The sequence below is a fragment of the Rutilus rutilus genome (assembly GCF_951802725.1).
Source record: "Rutilus rutilus genome assembly, chromosome: 7".
Lineage (NCBI taxonomy): Eukaryota > Metazoa > Chordata > Actinopteri > Cypriniformes > Leuciscidae > Rutilus > Rutilus rutilus.
Window position 1 is genome coordinate 24,624,914 of NC_140221.1, and position 16,807 is coordinate 24,641,720.

Sequence of the window (16,807 nt, forward strand, 5' to 3'; positions counted from 1 at the left end):
GAAGTCTATGTTTAGAACAGTTATTATGAACTGAGTCATTTCTAATAATTATAAGTATTTACATATACATATGCGATCGACCATTAGTCACTCACTTAGTGACACCAAACACATTTGTTTCAGCTTTCTTTATTTTCCTTAGGGTGTGGCACACAGGAAAACATGAATAAAATAAGCTTTTAAAAAAGGTCAAATCTAAACAAAAATGAAAGACAAACATCACATATTTACTTGTATACTGGAATATGCCGGCATACGCATCTATAAAAACATGGACTACATAGTGTGATCTGTATCAACCAGGGCTGCGTTTCATAAAAGAATCGTGAGCCCAAGTTGATGGTGGAGACCATTGCCACCAATGTTCGCTTAATCAACTTATCTCACAATGCTTTTGGGAAACACAGCCCAGGACATTCCTGGTGGGTAACTGTCTCAGGGACTTCCATATTTTTAACTCTACATGCTCATAGAAACATCAGTACTTCAGGCTTAATTTTGAGTATAGAAGACAGAATGAGTCAAAATAAAAATGAAAGCGCTTCAATGGATCAACTCCAACTCCCGAGGTCTCAAAATGATCAAAAGTATGTCGAACGGGTTTCAAATAAATGTTTTGGATTGTACGCTCAAATTAGACGACTCACTCAACACGCATTCCTCCTAATGCACTTGTGTCTCTTAGTGAGTAAAGGTACCGTGTAGGTCCAGCAAAGCTTAAGTAAGGGAAAAAGTGTGTAAGTGTGTGTGTAAACATTCCTGTTTTAAACTTGTGGTTCAAACCTACCTATAGTGTAACTATATATGTATACAATGGTGTGGCACTGAAAAGATTTGGTGTAAACTTATAACTAATTGCCATTATATATAGTATGTACAGTTCTTTGTCAGGCATGTGTGTCTGTGTAGGCAAGTGTACATCATATGTACAGTAAAGTACATACAGTGTGTATGATGAGTGAATAATGTGTACTATATGTGAGCTGTGTTGTCAGTTCCAGATCTTCAGGAAGCTGTCCCAGGAACCTGTAGACACGGCCATGCCATCATCTGTGACCCCAAGACAGCTCACACGATTGTCATGGCCAGCCAGCACTCCTGTAAGAGACGATGAGTGTGAAGAGTATTTTAGTAGACCTCCCACCTCATACACCATGGAAAAAATATATTTATATAAAAATATATTTCAGAAGTTTGAAATGTAAAAAAAATGTTTTTAAAGTAGTCTCCTGCAAAAATAAATAAAAAATGTTATATGTGTATACTCTATTTGAATATATTTTAAAATATACTTTTCAGCAAAGCTGAATTTTTAGCATTATTACTCCAGTCTTCAGTGCCACATGCTTCTTCAAAAATGATTTTCTTATCAATGTTGAAAAATAAGTCATATAGTAAAAATGTATCTATGTAAAAGCATTTTTTTGGTGTTTTTGTTAAGTGATTTTAATGAGCATTTAAAAAAAATTATATTGTAAATAAAACGTGCAATGTGAAGCAATTACACTACAATGCAACAAAACTAGCTTGCACTGTAGGCAGCTTTTGTTGATCTTAATGGGACGAGAGCAATATAGTTTCGTTTTAATCATCTGATGCAATCATTTGGTGCTAAACAGTATTTATATTAATTTATATTCCCACCTATGCCAGACTAAACACTCCTCCAACCACCTTAACCTCCTAGATCCTACATCACGATAGTTACAGGACCTCCCAATAAACAAATAAAGCACTGTGCAAATGGTTACAAGTCACGTGTTCATAACACCAGCATGTTCACCTGCTCGGTCTCCCTTCATGGCGTCCCAGATGTTGCAGTTAAAGTCGTCGTATCCAGCGAGCAGCAGGCGGCCAGAGCGGGAGAAGGCCACAGAGGTGATGCCACAGATGATATTATCATGAGAGTATAAACAGAGCTCCTGATCTGCGCGCAGGTCAAACAGCCTGCAGGTGGCGTCGTCGGAACCGGTTGCAAATGCACTGCCGCTGGGGAAGAACTGAGAGATGGAGGAGAAAATGAGTGAAAAAGGAAATAACAGTAATGTGTATTTCTTTAAGCAGTTCGTTTACTCACACAGACAGCGTTGATGTCTGACTCGTGACCGGTGAACGTCTGTCTGCACATGCTGTCTCTGATGTCCCAGAGTTTAATGGAGGCGTCACAGGCCCCAGAGATGAAGGTCCGAGAGTCTGGAGCCAATGACAGACTCATCACATCTCCACTGTGACCCGAGAACAGCGTGGTCTGCTGCCCAGTCTCGATGTCCCACAGAGCGCTGGAACAAACACAAACGCTATAGGTTAAGACGTACAACCTGCACATAGGTTATTGACCTCTTGTAACTGAACGTAAACAGTGGTTCTCAAGAACACGGGCAGCAGGGAAAAAAACAAACAATGATAAATGCAAATAATGATTAACAGGCTTAACTTTCAAAAGAGAGGATAAACACTTCCTATTTCATTTGCTGTTGATGTCCAAACTATTTTGCCATAGATTCACTTGGCATGGAGTTGGGTAAGTTGTGTAATCTTTATCTTCAAAATCTTTCAACAGTGATTAAAGTGGCTTGTGCTGACTGGAAGTGTTTGTGTGATGAATATTAGTTGCTGAGATCAAAGGGATAGTTCTTCCAAAAATGATTCCTCGCCCGATTATCATTCCAAACCCGTAAGACATTCGTTCATCTTCGGGACATAAATGAAGATATTTTAAATTAAATCGATTTCTGTCCCTCCATTGACAGTCTTGGAAAAGCTCAGAAAGAGACTGTAAAACTAATCCGTATGAATTGAGCAGTTTAGTCCAAATTTTCTGAAGAGACTTGATCGCTTTAAATGATGAACAGATTGAATTTAGGCTTTTATTCACATTTAAAAAATTGATCAGCGAATATAAACAGAAGCTCAACCGTACTTGCTTGATGTGCAAGCGAGAAGTAACACGCGAGAATGAACCTCATTGGTTCTCGCACATCAAGCAAGCATGCTTGAGCTTCCGCTCGCCATAATTCATGTGTGCGTTGATGAATATGTGAATAAAAGCCTAAATTCAATCTGTTCATCATATAAAGCGATCAAGTCTCTTCAGAAAATTTGGAATAAACCGCTCAATTCATATGGATTCGTTTTACGATCTCTTTATGAACTTTTTGAAGCGTCAAAAGCTCTCAGATTTCATCAAAATGATCTTCATTTGTATTCCGAAGATTAATGAAAGTCTTACGGGTTTGGAACGACATGAGGGTGGTGAGTAAATAACAGAATTTTCATTTTTGGGTGAACTAAACCTTTAATAGTAATCGTTAATCAAAAATGCACATTATTAAAATGAACAGGGTTTGATTTTAAGGCCATTTTTGTTTACATTTGTACGCTAAACAATTTTGGTACTATGTTGGAGATGCCATACTGTACATCTGGGTCCTGAAGCAAAACCACTTGAGAACCACTGTAGAAGAGTGTAGGGTTTCATATTTATTACTGAACACACCAGGTTGTGTCTCCTGAACTGGTGATAATCTGATTGTCATCTATGAAACGGCAACAGGAAAGGTAACCTAGGAAATGAACAGGCAGGAAGTCAACATGTCACACCCTGAAACAGCATGATGCTATAGAAACATCCTTTTGTGATTTGATCGGATTCTTTTTACTTTCAGAAGTACAGTCATGAGTAGTGCATTTGATTACTGCCAACAACATTGCACGCAAAAAATATATAAACTATATAAAACATTCTGAGATTGATATTTCTTTTAACAGGAGCCATTCATTTGTAAATGAGGGTGCGAGTATGTGGGCCTCATTTATAAAAGGTTGCGTAGAAACCGTCCTACATTTGATCTTTTTCTTATCATTTCTCAAAACGTGTGATTCAGAGAACGAACGTACACACAAAGAACGTGCGAACGCCTCTCTTCCAAATGATCTTGAAATTGTGCGCAGCTTGTACACTGGACAAAGCTGAAACTATCCAAGCACTTTCAGCATTTAGATCCTGCTTGCACATATCTTTTGGTTTTCTACAAAGCTTAAGAGCTTCTGGGTCACTATTTTTGAGACCATCTCTGGTTTCTTAGGTAGATCGATCTCCCCTTGCCCACTGATAGCTATTTTTGGAATCACTTCTGAATCATGTGATTTTACAAAGATACAATCTGATTGTACAGCTTTTCTCATGCTCTTAGCAAAACGATTAACATTGCTGAGATGGAAGAATCGTAGGCCTCCAACTCCAACACAATGGATTCGAGATGTCCTCTTTTTCTTAAAGTTAGAAAAAATGAAACACTCTCTAAGAGGCTCGTCTAACCAGTTTAATAAAGCTTGGGGCCATTTTAAGCAATATGTCAGGGAACATGTTTTATTGTCTGACTTAGACTGAATCTTATTTCCAGCATTCATTTTCTGTTAAAATTTCTTTAATCATGCAGACTGTGCACTTTCATTGTTTTGTTAAGCCACACTTTTATTTACCCTTCTTCTTTTTTTTCTTCTGGGTATTATTATTTAAGATGATTTTGTCTTTTGTTTTGCTTTGTTTTTCTTTGTTGTAACATTGTCTTGAAACTCAGAATTAAAGTATTTAAATGCAGCTGAATGGTTTCAGATCTCTGCCTTGTAAACGCCTATTAATTAACGTCATTAGCATAAAAAAGAGCACCAGTCAACGTCCAAATCCTTTACTTGAGATGAGCGGCAAAAATTGCTTAGATTTCCAAATACCTGCAGTACTCCGATTCTCTGCCACAAGGACAAGTGCGTGCGTCTGCTTAGACCCTGACGAAGCGCTAAGCACTTGTTCACGTCAAAGGCCATTTTTATAAATATGAACATTGGCACAGATTTTAGCGCACGGTTTATAAATGAGGCCCTGTGTGTGTGTATCAAACCTGTGTGACCAGGCAGCTCCCGGCTGACTCTAACATTGCCCTCTCTCGTCTTTAAGCTGTATATGGAGCAAATGTTGTCCAGTCCACCACAGGCCACAAAGTTTCCGGATGGTGCATACGCACATGTCATCACCCATGATGACCGTAACGGGATGGCGTGCATCTGAAGTTTATAATATACACGCGAAGGTTTAAACAGGTTGTTGAACATTGGATAATGACAGGAAAAACACACATGCTGATAATCTTTACAACATATATAACTGACCTTTTGGCAGTGTTAGTACCATAGTAATAATAATTTGTTTACCTGATGATGTTAATGTGACCTTACAAATCACTTACTACATGAACAACCTGCCGTTGGTTTACTCAATGGTGATAGTTCATGGAAAGCTTAACTTGTATGTGTAACACTATGATGGAGCTACAGACCTTGTTTGTAGTGTAGCTGTCCCAGATTATGAGTTTTCCATCTTGTGAGGCACTAACAAGAAGCCTGAGGAGAGGAGAAGAAAAGAAAGCGGACTTATATATATATATATAAAATAATAGATAAAAAAAGAGAATATAAGACTGGAAAATGGCTGGTGGTCTTACTGAAACACACACTTATTTACTTTATAAACTACATTTAAAGCTTTCAGTTGCACTCTCTTCATTTCTTTATTCAAACTTAATTTAGCTAGTGGGCAAGAAAATTTTTTTATTGAATCACAAAGCTTATATGTTATTTGTTTATAAGTTGATGTTTTCTTAGTACCGCCACTCTCTATATGCAGAGTATGGCACCATGGGGGGCACCAACTGGAGATTTTTTACCAAGAAATCGATTTCCAGTTTTGTTTGCTTAGGGCACCAATAAATCCCTGTGTTTTGTATCTTTACACAGCAGCAACTCTAATTCGAACTGGTTACTAGTCTGTGGTGCCCTGTTGATCACAGGCCTGAATCTGGTCTCCCTTGGACTCCAAAGCGATTTACAAGATAACAATTAGCCTTCTATGCTAAAATTCCCTCATGCAATCTCTATGGTTATCATGCTAATCCAATAGCCTATGTAGATAGCATATACAGTGTGTAGTTACTATTTTATTAAAATGCTGAATTTCATTCTATGGTAATATTTTCTATTCAAAACAATAATGATGTTGAATTGTCTACTTAAGGCCCAGATATACTTCATTTTCCACTTTCCGCTTCATCTCATACACAGTTGTAAGAGCCTGTAAGACTTTTTGAAGTATATTTCTTTGACTGCGAGCACGGATTGTGCACCAATGGACCTTCCTTTTCAAGCACTCAAATCAAATGCACTGTTTTATAAATGACAAAAAAGCTGTGTCTCATTTCGAAGGCTGCATCCTCTGGAAGTTGCATTTGTCGGCTGCATACGTCATTTACGCTGCCTCCATTCCAAAGTAAGAAATGAATTACAATACTTTATACATCACAAGAAATTTTATAACTGTTACTTTTCTGAAACGAGGCGTCCTCTTTGACCAATGCGGCCAAACAAAATGCAACCCCTGAAGTGCGCAACCTTTATAGAGTAAATTAGATCATCAGAGTGCGTAGACATCAGCAGATTGTGATATTAACGAAAATAACATCACGCAGACAGTCCATGAGCCAGAGCGGAACGCAGACAATTGTAGTATAATTTTGGCTTTAGTTTATAGTTGTAACTGTGTAGATGGCACTCAAGTGCAACACATCCTTGGAGCTTATGAAAGCTCACAAAAATGACACGTCTTTAAAGAAATTCATTTCGATTGTGACACCAGTGTAGCCGTAGATGATAAGCTAACATGTGGGTCAGTGTGTCGTGTTGTTCATTGTCTTCTGTGCCGCCAACAGGTGAAAAACCAAAGCCAAGTCACGACTTGCTGAGTCATGCTCATTTGCTACTTTTAACCTTTTTTTTTTTTTTAACTCTTTGATGCCAGGTGTGAGAGCAGACTGTGGCACAGTTGTGAGAAGGCTGAAGATAGCGATACCTGGAATCTGTGCCCCAGTGCATGGCGTAGATTTTAGCCAAATGCCCACGCAGCGTGCGCCTCGTCCTCATCTGTATCCTCCCCACTGGGTCCAGGCCTGCTGTTATCTACCAAACACACACACAACACATGAGTGAAAACCCATAGACCCCTGGAGATCACATCATTCAGGTCCTAAATGTAATTATGTCTTACCTGAGTAAGTGTGGAATCTCCACATGCTTTCCTGGCATCCTGAGAGACAACAGACAAATGTTAGCTGAATCATTTTGCAGTCACCATTTGCAGGTGGAGGTATGGCCTGTTTCTGAAGTAATCAGGATATCTCAATGCACATGGTTTATGGCTCTCTAAAAGGCAAACACAATAACTACACCAACACCAAAAGTCTTTAAATTGATTAGATTTGATTTCCTCAAACATATTTTATTAGATTGTAATATTTCTAGCCCTCTGAGAAAATGTTTTATTCTGTTAATAGCCTTGAAAAAGCTTATGGGTCTTATATATCTCATTTATTTTATAATTCAAGTATGGTTTTCATGATGAAAATAGCCAAAGAAGCTGGCATGGTGTAAAAGAAATGTGAGCATAGTGGAGCCAAACCCATAGTCATAGTCTAAGAAACCCTTTTTGACTCATAATTTGACAAACTGTGTAATTACTGAGTTTGCAAAAGTTTTTAGAGCAGTTAAAATGAGGATCAGTCATAAGTTGAATTTCATATAAATGTATTTAGCTATGACATGATACAACCCTGACCCCAAAGCAGAGAGTGAAAAATAAAGACCATTATATTTCAGCATTATCAGTACTGGGACTCACTCTGATCTGATTACGCAGTTGCTCAGCCTCCTGTCGAAGCTGCTCAAGCTCACTCATCTTGAAATGATCTTTAACCTTTACCCTCTGACCTCTCTCACCCCCTCAGACACCTGTAGATTAAAACATGACATATGAATAATGTTAGAGGACACAGTGTTCCTATTAAACCCAGTTTTTTAGGTTTGACAAGCTGACCAGCAAAATAACATCATAATTAAAGTGTTTCAAATGCAATTTGAAATTAGAACCTTTTTTTTATATATATATATAAATCTCACTTTGGTTATAAGATTTTACAAAAAGTAAACAAACAGGAAATCCTGTACATACTGCACAATACTGATCAGTTGGAGAAAGTTCCCACACACAAAACTAAATGATGTGCACCATTTTGTATAAAGATTTTTGTTACATATAAAATATTTATAAAATATTTGTTCATCGCTAATCATTTCATAGTGCAGATGTGCTGCGGGATTTAGATTAACATTACGGCATAATCTTTAATCTGGCATAATCTATAAAATAATAGGATTAATGTTCCGAGATCCATTCCAAACACAGAAACAAGATCTGGGATCAGGATTATAATAGATTGTAAATTAAAAGTGAGTGTGTCAAACAGAAAGAGAGAAGAAATCGACATGACCTGAAATCGAACATAAGGTTACACATTCATACTGGCATGCAAAAACACACAGGATTTTTTGCATATATTTTTACAGTCAAATATGTCACAAATCATCAACCAATCACAAAGATCTTTTAGATCTTATAAACAGTTCTTCTTTGCATGTTTTCCAGTTATAGCCACACAGATCTCGGTATGGCTATTGTCTCAATGCTGATGGAGAACTGTGAGACGCGAATGCAAAAATTATTGTTATTACCCTCTTACCACACACTTATTAGAGAGATTCAACTCCCTCAACACAAACACAACACCACAGAAGGAGGAAAAAAAAATGTATAAGAGAAAATCTGTGGTGAAATTCTACACAAAGAGCATTAAAGATACAAACACCCACTTTAAAACTTACATCAGAGCCAATCAGTATAATGCCATTTACCCACAAAACCTTTCATTTCGATAAATGGCTATGCTCTGAGGAATCGTAGATAATCTACATGACTGAAAACCTTTCTTCACCTTTTAAGGTCTTCAAGCAAGTTGGGAGAGGCGGTATTAACATTAAGTGACATGGCATCTGACGCACAGAAGCCAATGGCACATGTCACTATACGTATTGGCACATCCGGTGGCACATCCGGTCTTAATTGGCATGTGCCAGTGGATAGTGGCATGTGTCACTGACATTATTGGCATGTGCCAGTGGTGGATAGTGGCATGTGTCAGTGACATCGCGACACACTGACACTGACATGACACCGTGTTCCGACACCTCTAGTAGTGACTGACAGATTAATCGAACACCTATAGCCTACTGACGTAATTGTGGCACAAAATCCTAAATAAATAGCCTAATTTTGTGATATTTAAAATATCAATTAAACGAATTAAAGTGCATTAATAATTTTTCAAACGTGTTATTTGTCACGTCTGTATTTGATTCGTATGTGCCATTGAATGTTGTGTAATACCAGCGCTACTTTATGTTGTTTATCTCGCAAAGTCACAAACTGCCCATTCTAGAAAAGACACAAAATAAATCTGTCATGGGTCACTACGAATAACGTATTAACAGTCGCGTCCGTTACTGTAAACCTTTATTTTTGCGTGATGCTGCACAGACGCACGCCAGTAGGTGTCAGTATAAGTGAGTGTAACACTGGCCAGCGCAAGATTCTCATCTGTGGCTTTAATATTTCAAAAATAATTGTATCGATTTATGCATGTTGTAGGCTACACATTAACTTAGCGATGTTAGCCTATAAATCATATTTTTTGACAGCATAAAGCAAATTGTTATGCAAGTGGCATATGACGCAATCCATTGGCACATCTCACGTTTTAGTGACACATGCCACTAACTATCCACTGGCACATGCCAGTTGGCCTGTGTCACTAAAACTGACATGTCTCTTTATGTTGTGGCACCTCCAGTAGTGACACCTCCAATAGTGACACCTGCAGCTGTCTGCCGGAGTATAATGTAGATTATGTAACATATGCACATAGTTAATTTGTACAACAAAAAATAATTTTATTTATTGAATAATTCCATAAAATTATTTTTGAAATATTAAAGGTGCTGAGGAAGGTCCTGTGCGACCGAACGTTTGTTGAATTTTTAAAATGTACTGAGCACTTTTTTGCACTTGTATAAATAAAGAATATTGCTAGTAGCTCGGTATACTCCTTTTCAGATACAGAGCCTAACAAACAAATGAGATGAGAATCTTGCGCTGGCCAGTGTTACACTCACTTATACTGACACCTACTGGCGTGCGTCTGAGCAGCATCACGCAAAAATAAAGGTTTACAGTAACGGACGCAACTGTTAATACGTTATTCGTATGACCCATGATAGATTTGTTTCGTGTCTTTCCTAGAATGGGCAGTTTGTGACTTTGCGAGATAAACAACATAAAGTAGCACTGGTATTACACAACATTCAGTGGCACATACCAATCAAATACAGACGTGACACAAATAACACGTTTGAAAAAATATTAATGCACTTTAATTCGTTTAATTGATATTTTAAATATCACAAAATTAGGCTATTTATTTAGGATTTTGTGCCACAATTACGTCAGTAGGCTATAGGTGTTCGATTAATCTGTCAGTCACTACTGGAGGTGTCGGAACACAGTGACATGGTGTCATGTCAGTGTCAGTGTGTCGCGATACCACTGACACATGCCACTATCCACCACTGGCACATGCCACTATCCACTGGCACATTCCAATGAAGACCGGATGTGCCAATACCCATAGTGACATGTGCCATTGGCTTCTGTGCGTCAGATGCCATGTCACTTAATGTTAAAACTGCTACTGCAAGTTGGGAAAGAAGCAGTTGGTTACGGGGAGAGTGGTTAGTTAGCCTATCCTTTGGTCCACACTAGTGCACCAATGCCATTTTGACAGATATGTAGTGTTTGAAATCGGGTATAAATGGATTAGAAACAGCCTGAGGATCAAACATTATCTATTTATTAACCTGCTGTTTTTTTTGTTTTTTTTTTCCATATTTGCAGTGGTGTTATATTGTCAGCACTATGTAAAACAATACGACTTCATGCATTAAACATGACTTGAGGGGGCTGTCAGCTAAGCACCAAACAAGGCCACCGCCTCGGAGTAGGCAAATGTTTTCTCCGTCTTCATGAAACAAAGGTAAAATGTTTTCTACGACTATTTTACACACAGAACGCCATAAACAGATGAGATGTGGAAACTGCATGTTGCATTCGGCTTCATCACGTCGACGCAGAATGGCAGGTCTACGGAACCATTTTCGGTTAAACCAACGTTCCATTCCATTACCGACACAAACGCGACAATGATCATATGTTCCGTGGATTTGTGTCCATTAACTAGACGGAGTTCTGATAGCATTAACTATAAAGAAATGTCAGCCTTGGCCCCACCCTTACAGCTTAATGCAGAGTGGCATATGCACTCTCTGCATACTGCGAGAAAAGGGAGAAAAGTAAGCGGCATTTCTATCGTTTACTGGCACTGTGGTTTTCACTGAAACCGCAACCTATCCTTTTAAACCCGAGAGACAGCTGCAAAACGTGCGTTTGCTTGATCACATGGGTTACGTTTATATTTCAGTCGGATCGTCCTACGCCCAGAACAACAGACATATGCACGGTTAACATCCTCTTTATCTTGCTACTGACATACGTATGGCAAGCCGTTTTAACATGAAGCCTAGCTCTTAATTTTTTTTTACTGTATGTTACAAATTTTTTATTGTTTGCCTAGTGTCTTGGGGATCTGTGTGTGAGATAAGCTAACAGCTATTTACTTATAACTGGTATGTATTCCAATGGTTCTATCTAGCTTTGCTAATTTGATTAGTCACTACTTATTCTTTAGAACTAATTTAAATAGTTACTATTCCAGTTTTCTGAGTACTTGAACATACAGAACCAACCAGTTATTATTAGACAGTGAGAATTCAAATTGTACTAGTATTTATTTATTTATCTACCAATAAGATTATCTATAATAAGAATAAAGTAACCATTCTGACTAATTATTACATGACAAGCAAAAAGGCAATAAATACTTGGGTCTTATTAATAGGCACTAGTATTTAATACATATACTGGTAAAGCTGAAATAGATACTAGTAACTACCCAAATTTCTTTTAAAAAGTATTAGTACCCAATGAATAGTAAAAACTCAAATTTGTCCCAGCAACAACTGGAATTCCTACCAGTAGGAAGTGAATAATAAGTAGGCTTTCCAGTGAATTCAGTATCTAGTGAAAAGGAACTACCGGTAGTCACTATTAGATTGATGACTAGTAATTTAAAAACAAGTTATAGTAAATATATATATATTTAGTAAGTAGGGCTGTCAAAATTAACACATTCATTTTGTGATTCATTTTTCTTCTTCTTCAGTTTAAGGGACATTCTACCAGAAACGTACATTTCCACTTATAAAAAATCTTGGGGGAAAAAATAGCTTATTCTTAAATCTGAACGTTGAGTCATACGGAGGACATGTTCAACTATGAGAAACACATATCATACCATCTCAGCATGTTTTTATGATTGAATAAAATACATTTTTATATGCATTTCACCCCTAAAATGTCAGGCCCTGTCACAGACAAATTTGTATATGTTAGAATAGTTTCCTAATGAATTTCTTTGATACAAATAGTATTTTCTTATTGATCACATGTCCCTGATTGTATCTAACATGGTTTTGTAATTCGTTTAAGAAATACAAGTAACATTTCGGTCAACCGTAGTACACAAAATCACAGAATACCCGCCAAGCACTCATATAGTTGTAAAATAACTACCTTTACATAAGAGATTTTTACAAAAACATAGTAGTGGATATATAGCCCCACGTTAAAACGCGTTAAAAATATATAGCGCAATATAGTTCACTTAAGAATTAAAATTTTCTGATAATTTACTCACCCCCACATCATCCAAGATGTTCCTGTCTTTATTTCTTCAGTCGAAAAGAAATGAAGGTTTTTGAGGAAAACATTCAAGGAATTTTCTCCATATAGTGGACTTCAGTGGGGTACAGTAGTGGTTTGAAGGTCCAAATTGTAGTTTCAGTGTAGCTTCAATGGGCTCTACACGATCCCAGCCGAGGAATAAGGGTCTTATCTAACGAAACGATCTGTCATTTTCGAAAAAAAATAAAAAATAATTTATATACTTTTTAACCACAAATGATCGTCTTGCACTAGCTCTGTGATGCGCCACTCATTACGTAATCAAGTTTAAAGGTCATGCTTGTTCCGATTAAAAAAGGTAGGAGAGGGACAAAAAACTCCAACTCATTTTGTCCTCCAACTTCAAAATCGTCCAACATCGTTGTTTTAACTTTTATTTATTTAATAATTTTTTTTGTAAATGGTGTTTGACAGTCTTTGCACGTTCGCTTTGTAAACACTAGGTAGGTACTTCCACCTATGTCACACGTGACCTTTCAACGTGATTACGTAATGCTTGGCGCATCGCAGAGCTAGTGCAAGACGATCATTTGTGGTTAAAAAGTATTTATATATCTTTTTTTTTTCTTTTAGAAAATGACAGATCGTTTCGCTAGAGAAGACCCTTATTCCTCGGGTGGGATCGTGTAGAGCCCTTTGAAGCTACATTGAAACTGCAATTTGGACCTTCAAACCGTTGTACCCCATTACAGAGTCCTGGACGGGTCCTGTTTGATCAACCCGCCCAGCACCCGCAGTAATTAACAGAACACCCGACCCGATATCTGACAGAAACACTCATTTTAGTCCGTACCCGACCCGACCCGTTTGACATAAAAACCGCAACCTGAACCGCACCCGCATTAAATCTCCTACATGAGGTAGACAAAAATCATTTTTCTCATGTATCCTAACACAAGCAATAAAACCAACATTAAGCATTCTGAGTCAAATTGTGCTGTAATTAGCAGCCTTTAACGCTCTTCAGACAGAGCGTGAACACAAATAAGCATGGGACCATTTGAAAGCAGCTGTCAAATGCACCAAATTGAGTTGAAATAGTATTGGCTATTGGACCTGCAGTCCACCCGTAGGCCTATCTACCGCGCGTCCGACCCGCACCGCACCCGATACGTAAATATTATTCCACCCGTTACATTAAATATTAGCGGGTCACCCGTGTGCAGGACTCTGGAGATGTACAAGGCTCTGGACTCCTGTAAATCCTGGAATGTTTTCCTCAAAAACCTTAATTTCTTTTCAACTGAAGAAAGAAGTCATGAACATCTTGGATGACGTGGGGTTGAGTAAATTATCAGGAAATTTTTATTCTGAAGTGAAACTAATCCTTTAATGCAACACTTTTTCTTCTGTCATCCTTGAAAAATTCTAATTAAAAATGAAAATTATCCCATAATTTACTCACCCTCAAGCCATCCTAGGTGTATATGACATTTTTCTTTCAGCCGAACACAATCGGATTTATATTTAATAATATCCTAGCTCTTCCCATCTTTGTAATGACATTGAATAATGTCTGAGTTTTTGAAGCTCCAAAAAGCCCATCCATCCATCATAAAAGTAATCCATACGATTCCAAGAAGGGTGACCTCTGACCTAACAGATGACGTAGGCATAGCCTAAGAATAGACACCTTTCGCGAAAACCATGTAACTAGTAAACGTGCGTATATAGGGCCGTTGCTGGAAGCCAGTGATTAGCCTATAGTTTACGAAGTTTTAAATATGGATATTTTTCTTACTCACTTCACTTCAGAAGGCATTTATTATCCCGTATGGATTACTTTTATGATGGATGGATGCACTTTTTGGAGCTTCAAAAACTGGCTATTCAATGCCATTACATACCTGCGAAGAGCCAGGATCTTATTTAATATAACTCCAATTGTTCTGGGCTGAAAGACTAAAGTCATATACACTTAGGATGGCTTGAGGGCGAGTAAATTATGGGATAATTTTCATTTATGGGTGAACTAGGCTATTTCTTTAAAGTGACAGCAATGTGCAGTGTTTAATTATTAAATTTCTGTATATACCTGTTAGACCTACCAAAAAAATCTTAAAGAACAAGGTTACATGAGTCAAAATAAAGCCCTGATATATTAAAGGCACCGAATTTATTACAATGGGTTTATCATAGGCAGAGTATGTAAGGCAAGGGTAAAAAAATTACTGTGGGCTTGGGACAATAAAAAAAAAAAAGATCTTATGTGCAATAATTCAATAATTGATGTTATGTGCAATTAATCGTGATTAATTCCAGAAAAATACGCGCTTAATTCGATTTTTTTTAAATCGATTGACAGCACTAGTATAAGGAATATAAGTTAAAACAGCTTGCCACAATCAGAGCTGTGGCGTAAAGCGCTGGAGGCTGCGGCCAGCTGAAGAACAGGAGGCTTCTGCTCCAATTCACGACTCACGGCTCAAATTAAACATGCAGTACCTTTAAATACAAATGTACTATGATATATAATCTCCATAATATTCCTACTGATTGTGAATAACAATCCACTGATGTGATTTGGTGACAAAAATAATAAAATCCCAAATTATAAAGTTGATCCTCGCATTACAAATGAACATGAACCATTTTAATCATTTAAAACTCTGATGCCCTTCCTACTTTTCATCATATGTCTTATCTCGGTCCCACCATTCGGATGAATCTTAGAATTGAATAGTACCTGTTAATCTTCCTGTTTGGCTTTAGTCACTCCTCGCGTAAAGTGAGTGGAATGCTGAAGTGGCTGGCGGAAGTAATTCGCAGGGAATTTTTCTGCTGGAAAATGATTAGGACTGCATACTGTCGGTTCTTTCCTGGTGCTAGTTAGGCCTCGGCGACTCAGTGTTTCATGTATGAAACGAATCAAAACGGTGTTACCAAAAAGTATGGAGCCACCATGTCGCCCTCTGGTCGTTTTGAAAGGATGGGAAGAAACCACTGTAACGTTATTCCTGATTTCATCAGCACACTTTGCTTTAGTAGAGAGAAAAAAAAGCGACTCAAGTAATATAATTAGCGATAAATGTAATAAGTCCAAATAAAGCTTTCGAATTAAGAACACGTCGTCGTTGTCTTTATATTGCGTTGCTTAATCCTCGCCTCTTTCCTTCCGAGTGCCTTCTTCCTCAGTCTTCTCGTGTTGGTCGCTTCGTTTTGGCCGCCGCGTCCAAGAAATGTCCTATTCAATGAAATGCGAGGCACCCCGTGGCCCTTCAAAAAATGAAAATAAAGTAACTAAATTCGACTTGGTTATCTCTCCGGAGGAGCATTTAACCCATCCATCAGTTCAAATGTGACTGTGCCAGAATAGGAGGCGGGGTGAATTCAACATAAACAGTATGCTATAGTTGTTTTTTTAAATAATTCAAATAATGTGCGCTCACTATGCTGTCAATTCAGTCCCATATGAAATCATTCGGTCTGCACCAGAAACACGTAGCATCACTATTGCGCGATTCAACCACACCCATTTTATTGCGAATGTACCACTGCAGCGCAGACCTCCACCGCGGTGCCAAACAGCGGCTCAGGGGGGTGAACAGCACCTCACACTGGAACACACTTGAGTTTAGGTCGCTAAAGCAAAATGTCAGTTCTTTCATTAAATGTGGAAACGAGAATATGTGGATCTCAATTTAAATGTTTGCAGAAATTGACAAATAAATGGCTTGAAAAGAATAGTGACATTGTGCAGAATTACCCCTACGCGGTGCTCAGTGACTCCCATGAATGCGCTCCTGAGCAGAGTGTTGCCAGATCGCGCAGGGAAAAACAAAAAAGAAGCGACTTCTCCTAAGAGACATGGCGGAGCTAAGAGAGGGGAACAGACTATGATAGATAGGCCTACAATGGCTCCAAGCCTCCAATAGTTGGGTGTAGGCTATTTGGAAGTGCGATTAGTTGGTCGCAGTTTATTGGGATTTGGAGGCTAAGGACCAGCAATAAAAA

General features: G+C 38.1%; 1 protein-coding gene across 1 annotated transcript; it reads right to left on the bottom strand.

Moving 5' to 3' along the window:
- Positions 1-113: 113 nt before the first annotated feature.
- gnb2 (guanine nucleotide binding protein (G protein), beta polypeptide 2) lies at positions 114-16,590 on the bottom strand. Its single transcript, XM_084413125.1, has 10 exons — positions 15,540-16,590; positions 7,724-7,833; positions 7,094-7,132; positions 6,899-7,005; positions 5,334-5,397; positions 4,899-5,061; positions 3,497-3,563; positions 2,078-2,279; positions 1,784-2,000; positions 114-1,098 (listed from the first exon to the last, which is right to left on the bottom strand). Exons 2-10 carry the CDS (start codon positions 7,778-7,780, stop codon positions 992-994), a joined length of 1,023 nt encoding a protein of 340 aa, XP_084269251.1. The 5' UTR covers positions 7,781-7,833; positions 15,540-16,590; the 3' UTR covers positions 114-991.
- Positions 16,591-16,807: the final 217 nt, after the last annotated feature.

Bases quoted from the DNA above. Each gene is read 5' to 3' on its own strand.
- gnb2 (XM_084413125.1), bottom strand. From the start codon at position 7,780: ATGAGTGAGCTTGAGCAGCTTCGACAGGAGGCTGAGCAACTGCGTAAT. The intron at 5,062-5,333 runs GTCTGTAGCTCC...TATAAACTTCAG, and splicing joins ACAGCTACACTACAAACAAG to ATGCACGCCATCCCGTTACG. The intron at 2,280-3,496 runs GTGTGTTCAGTA...TGTTTGTTCCAG, and splicing joins AGTTCAGGAGACACAACCTG to CGCTCTGTGGGACATCGAGA.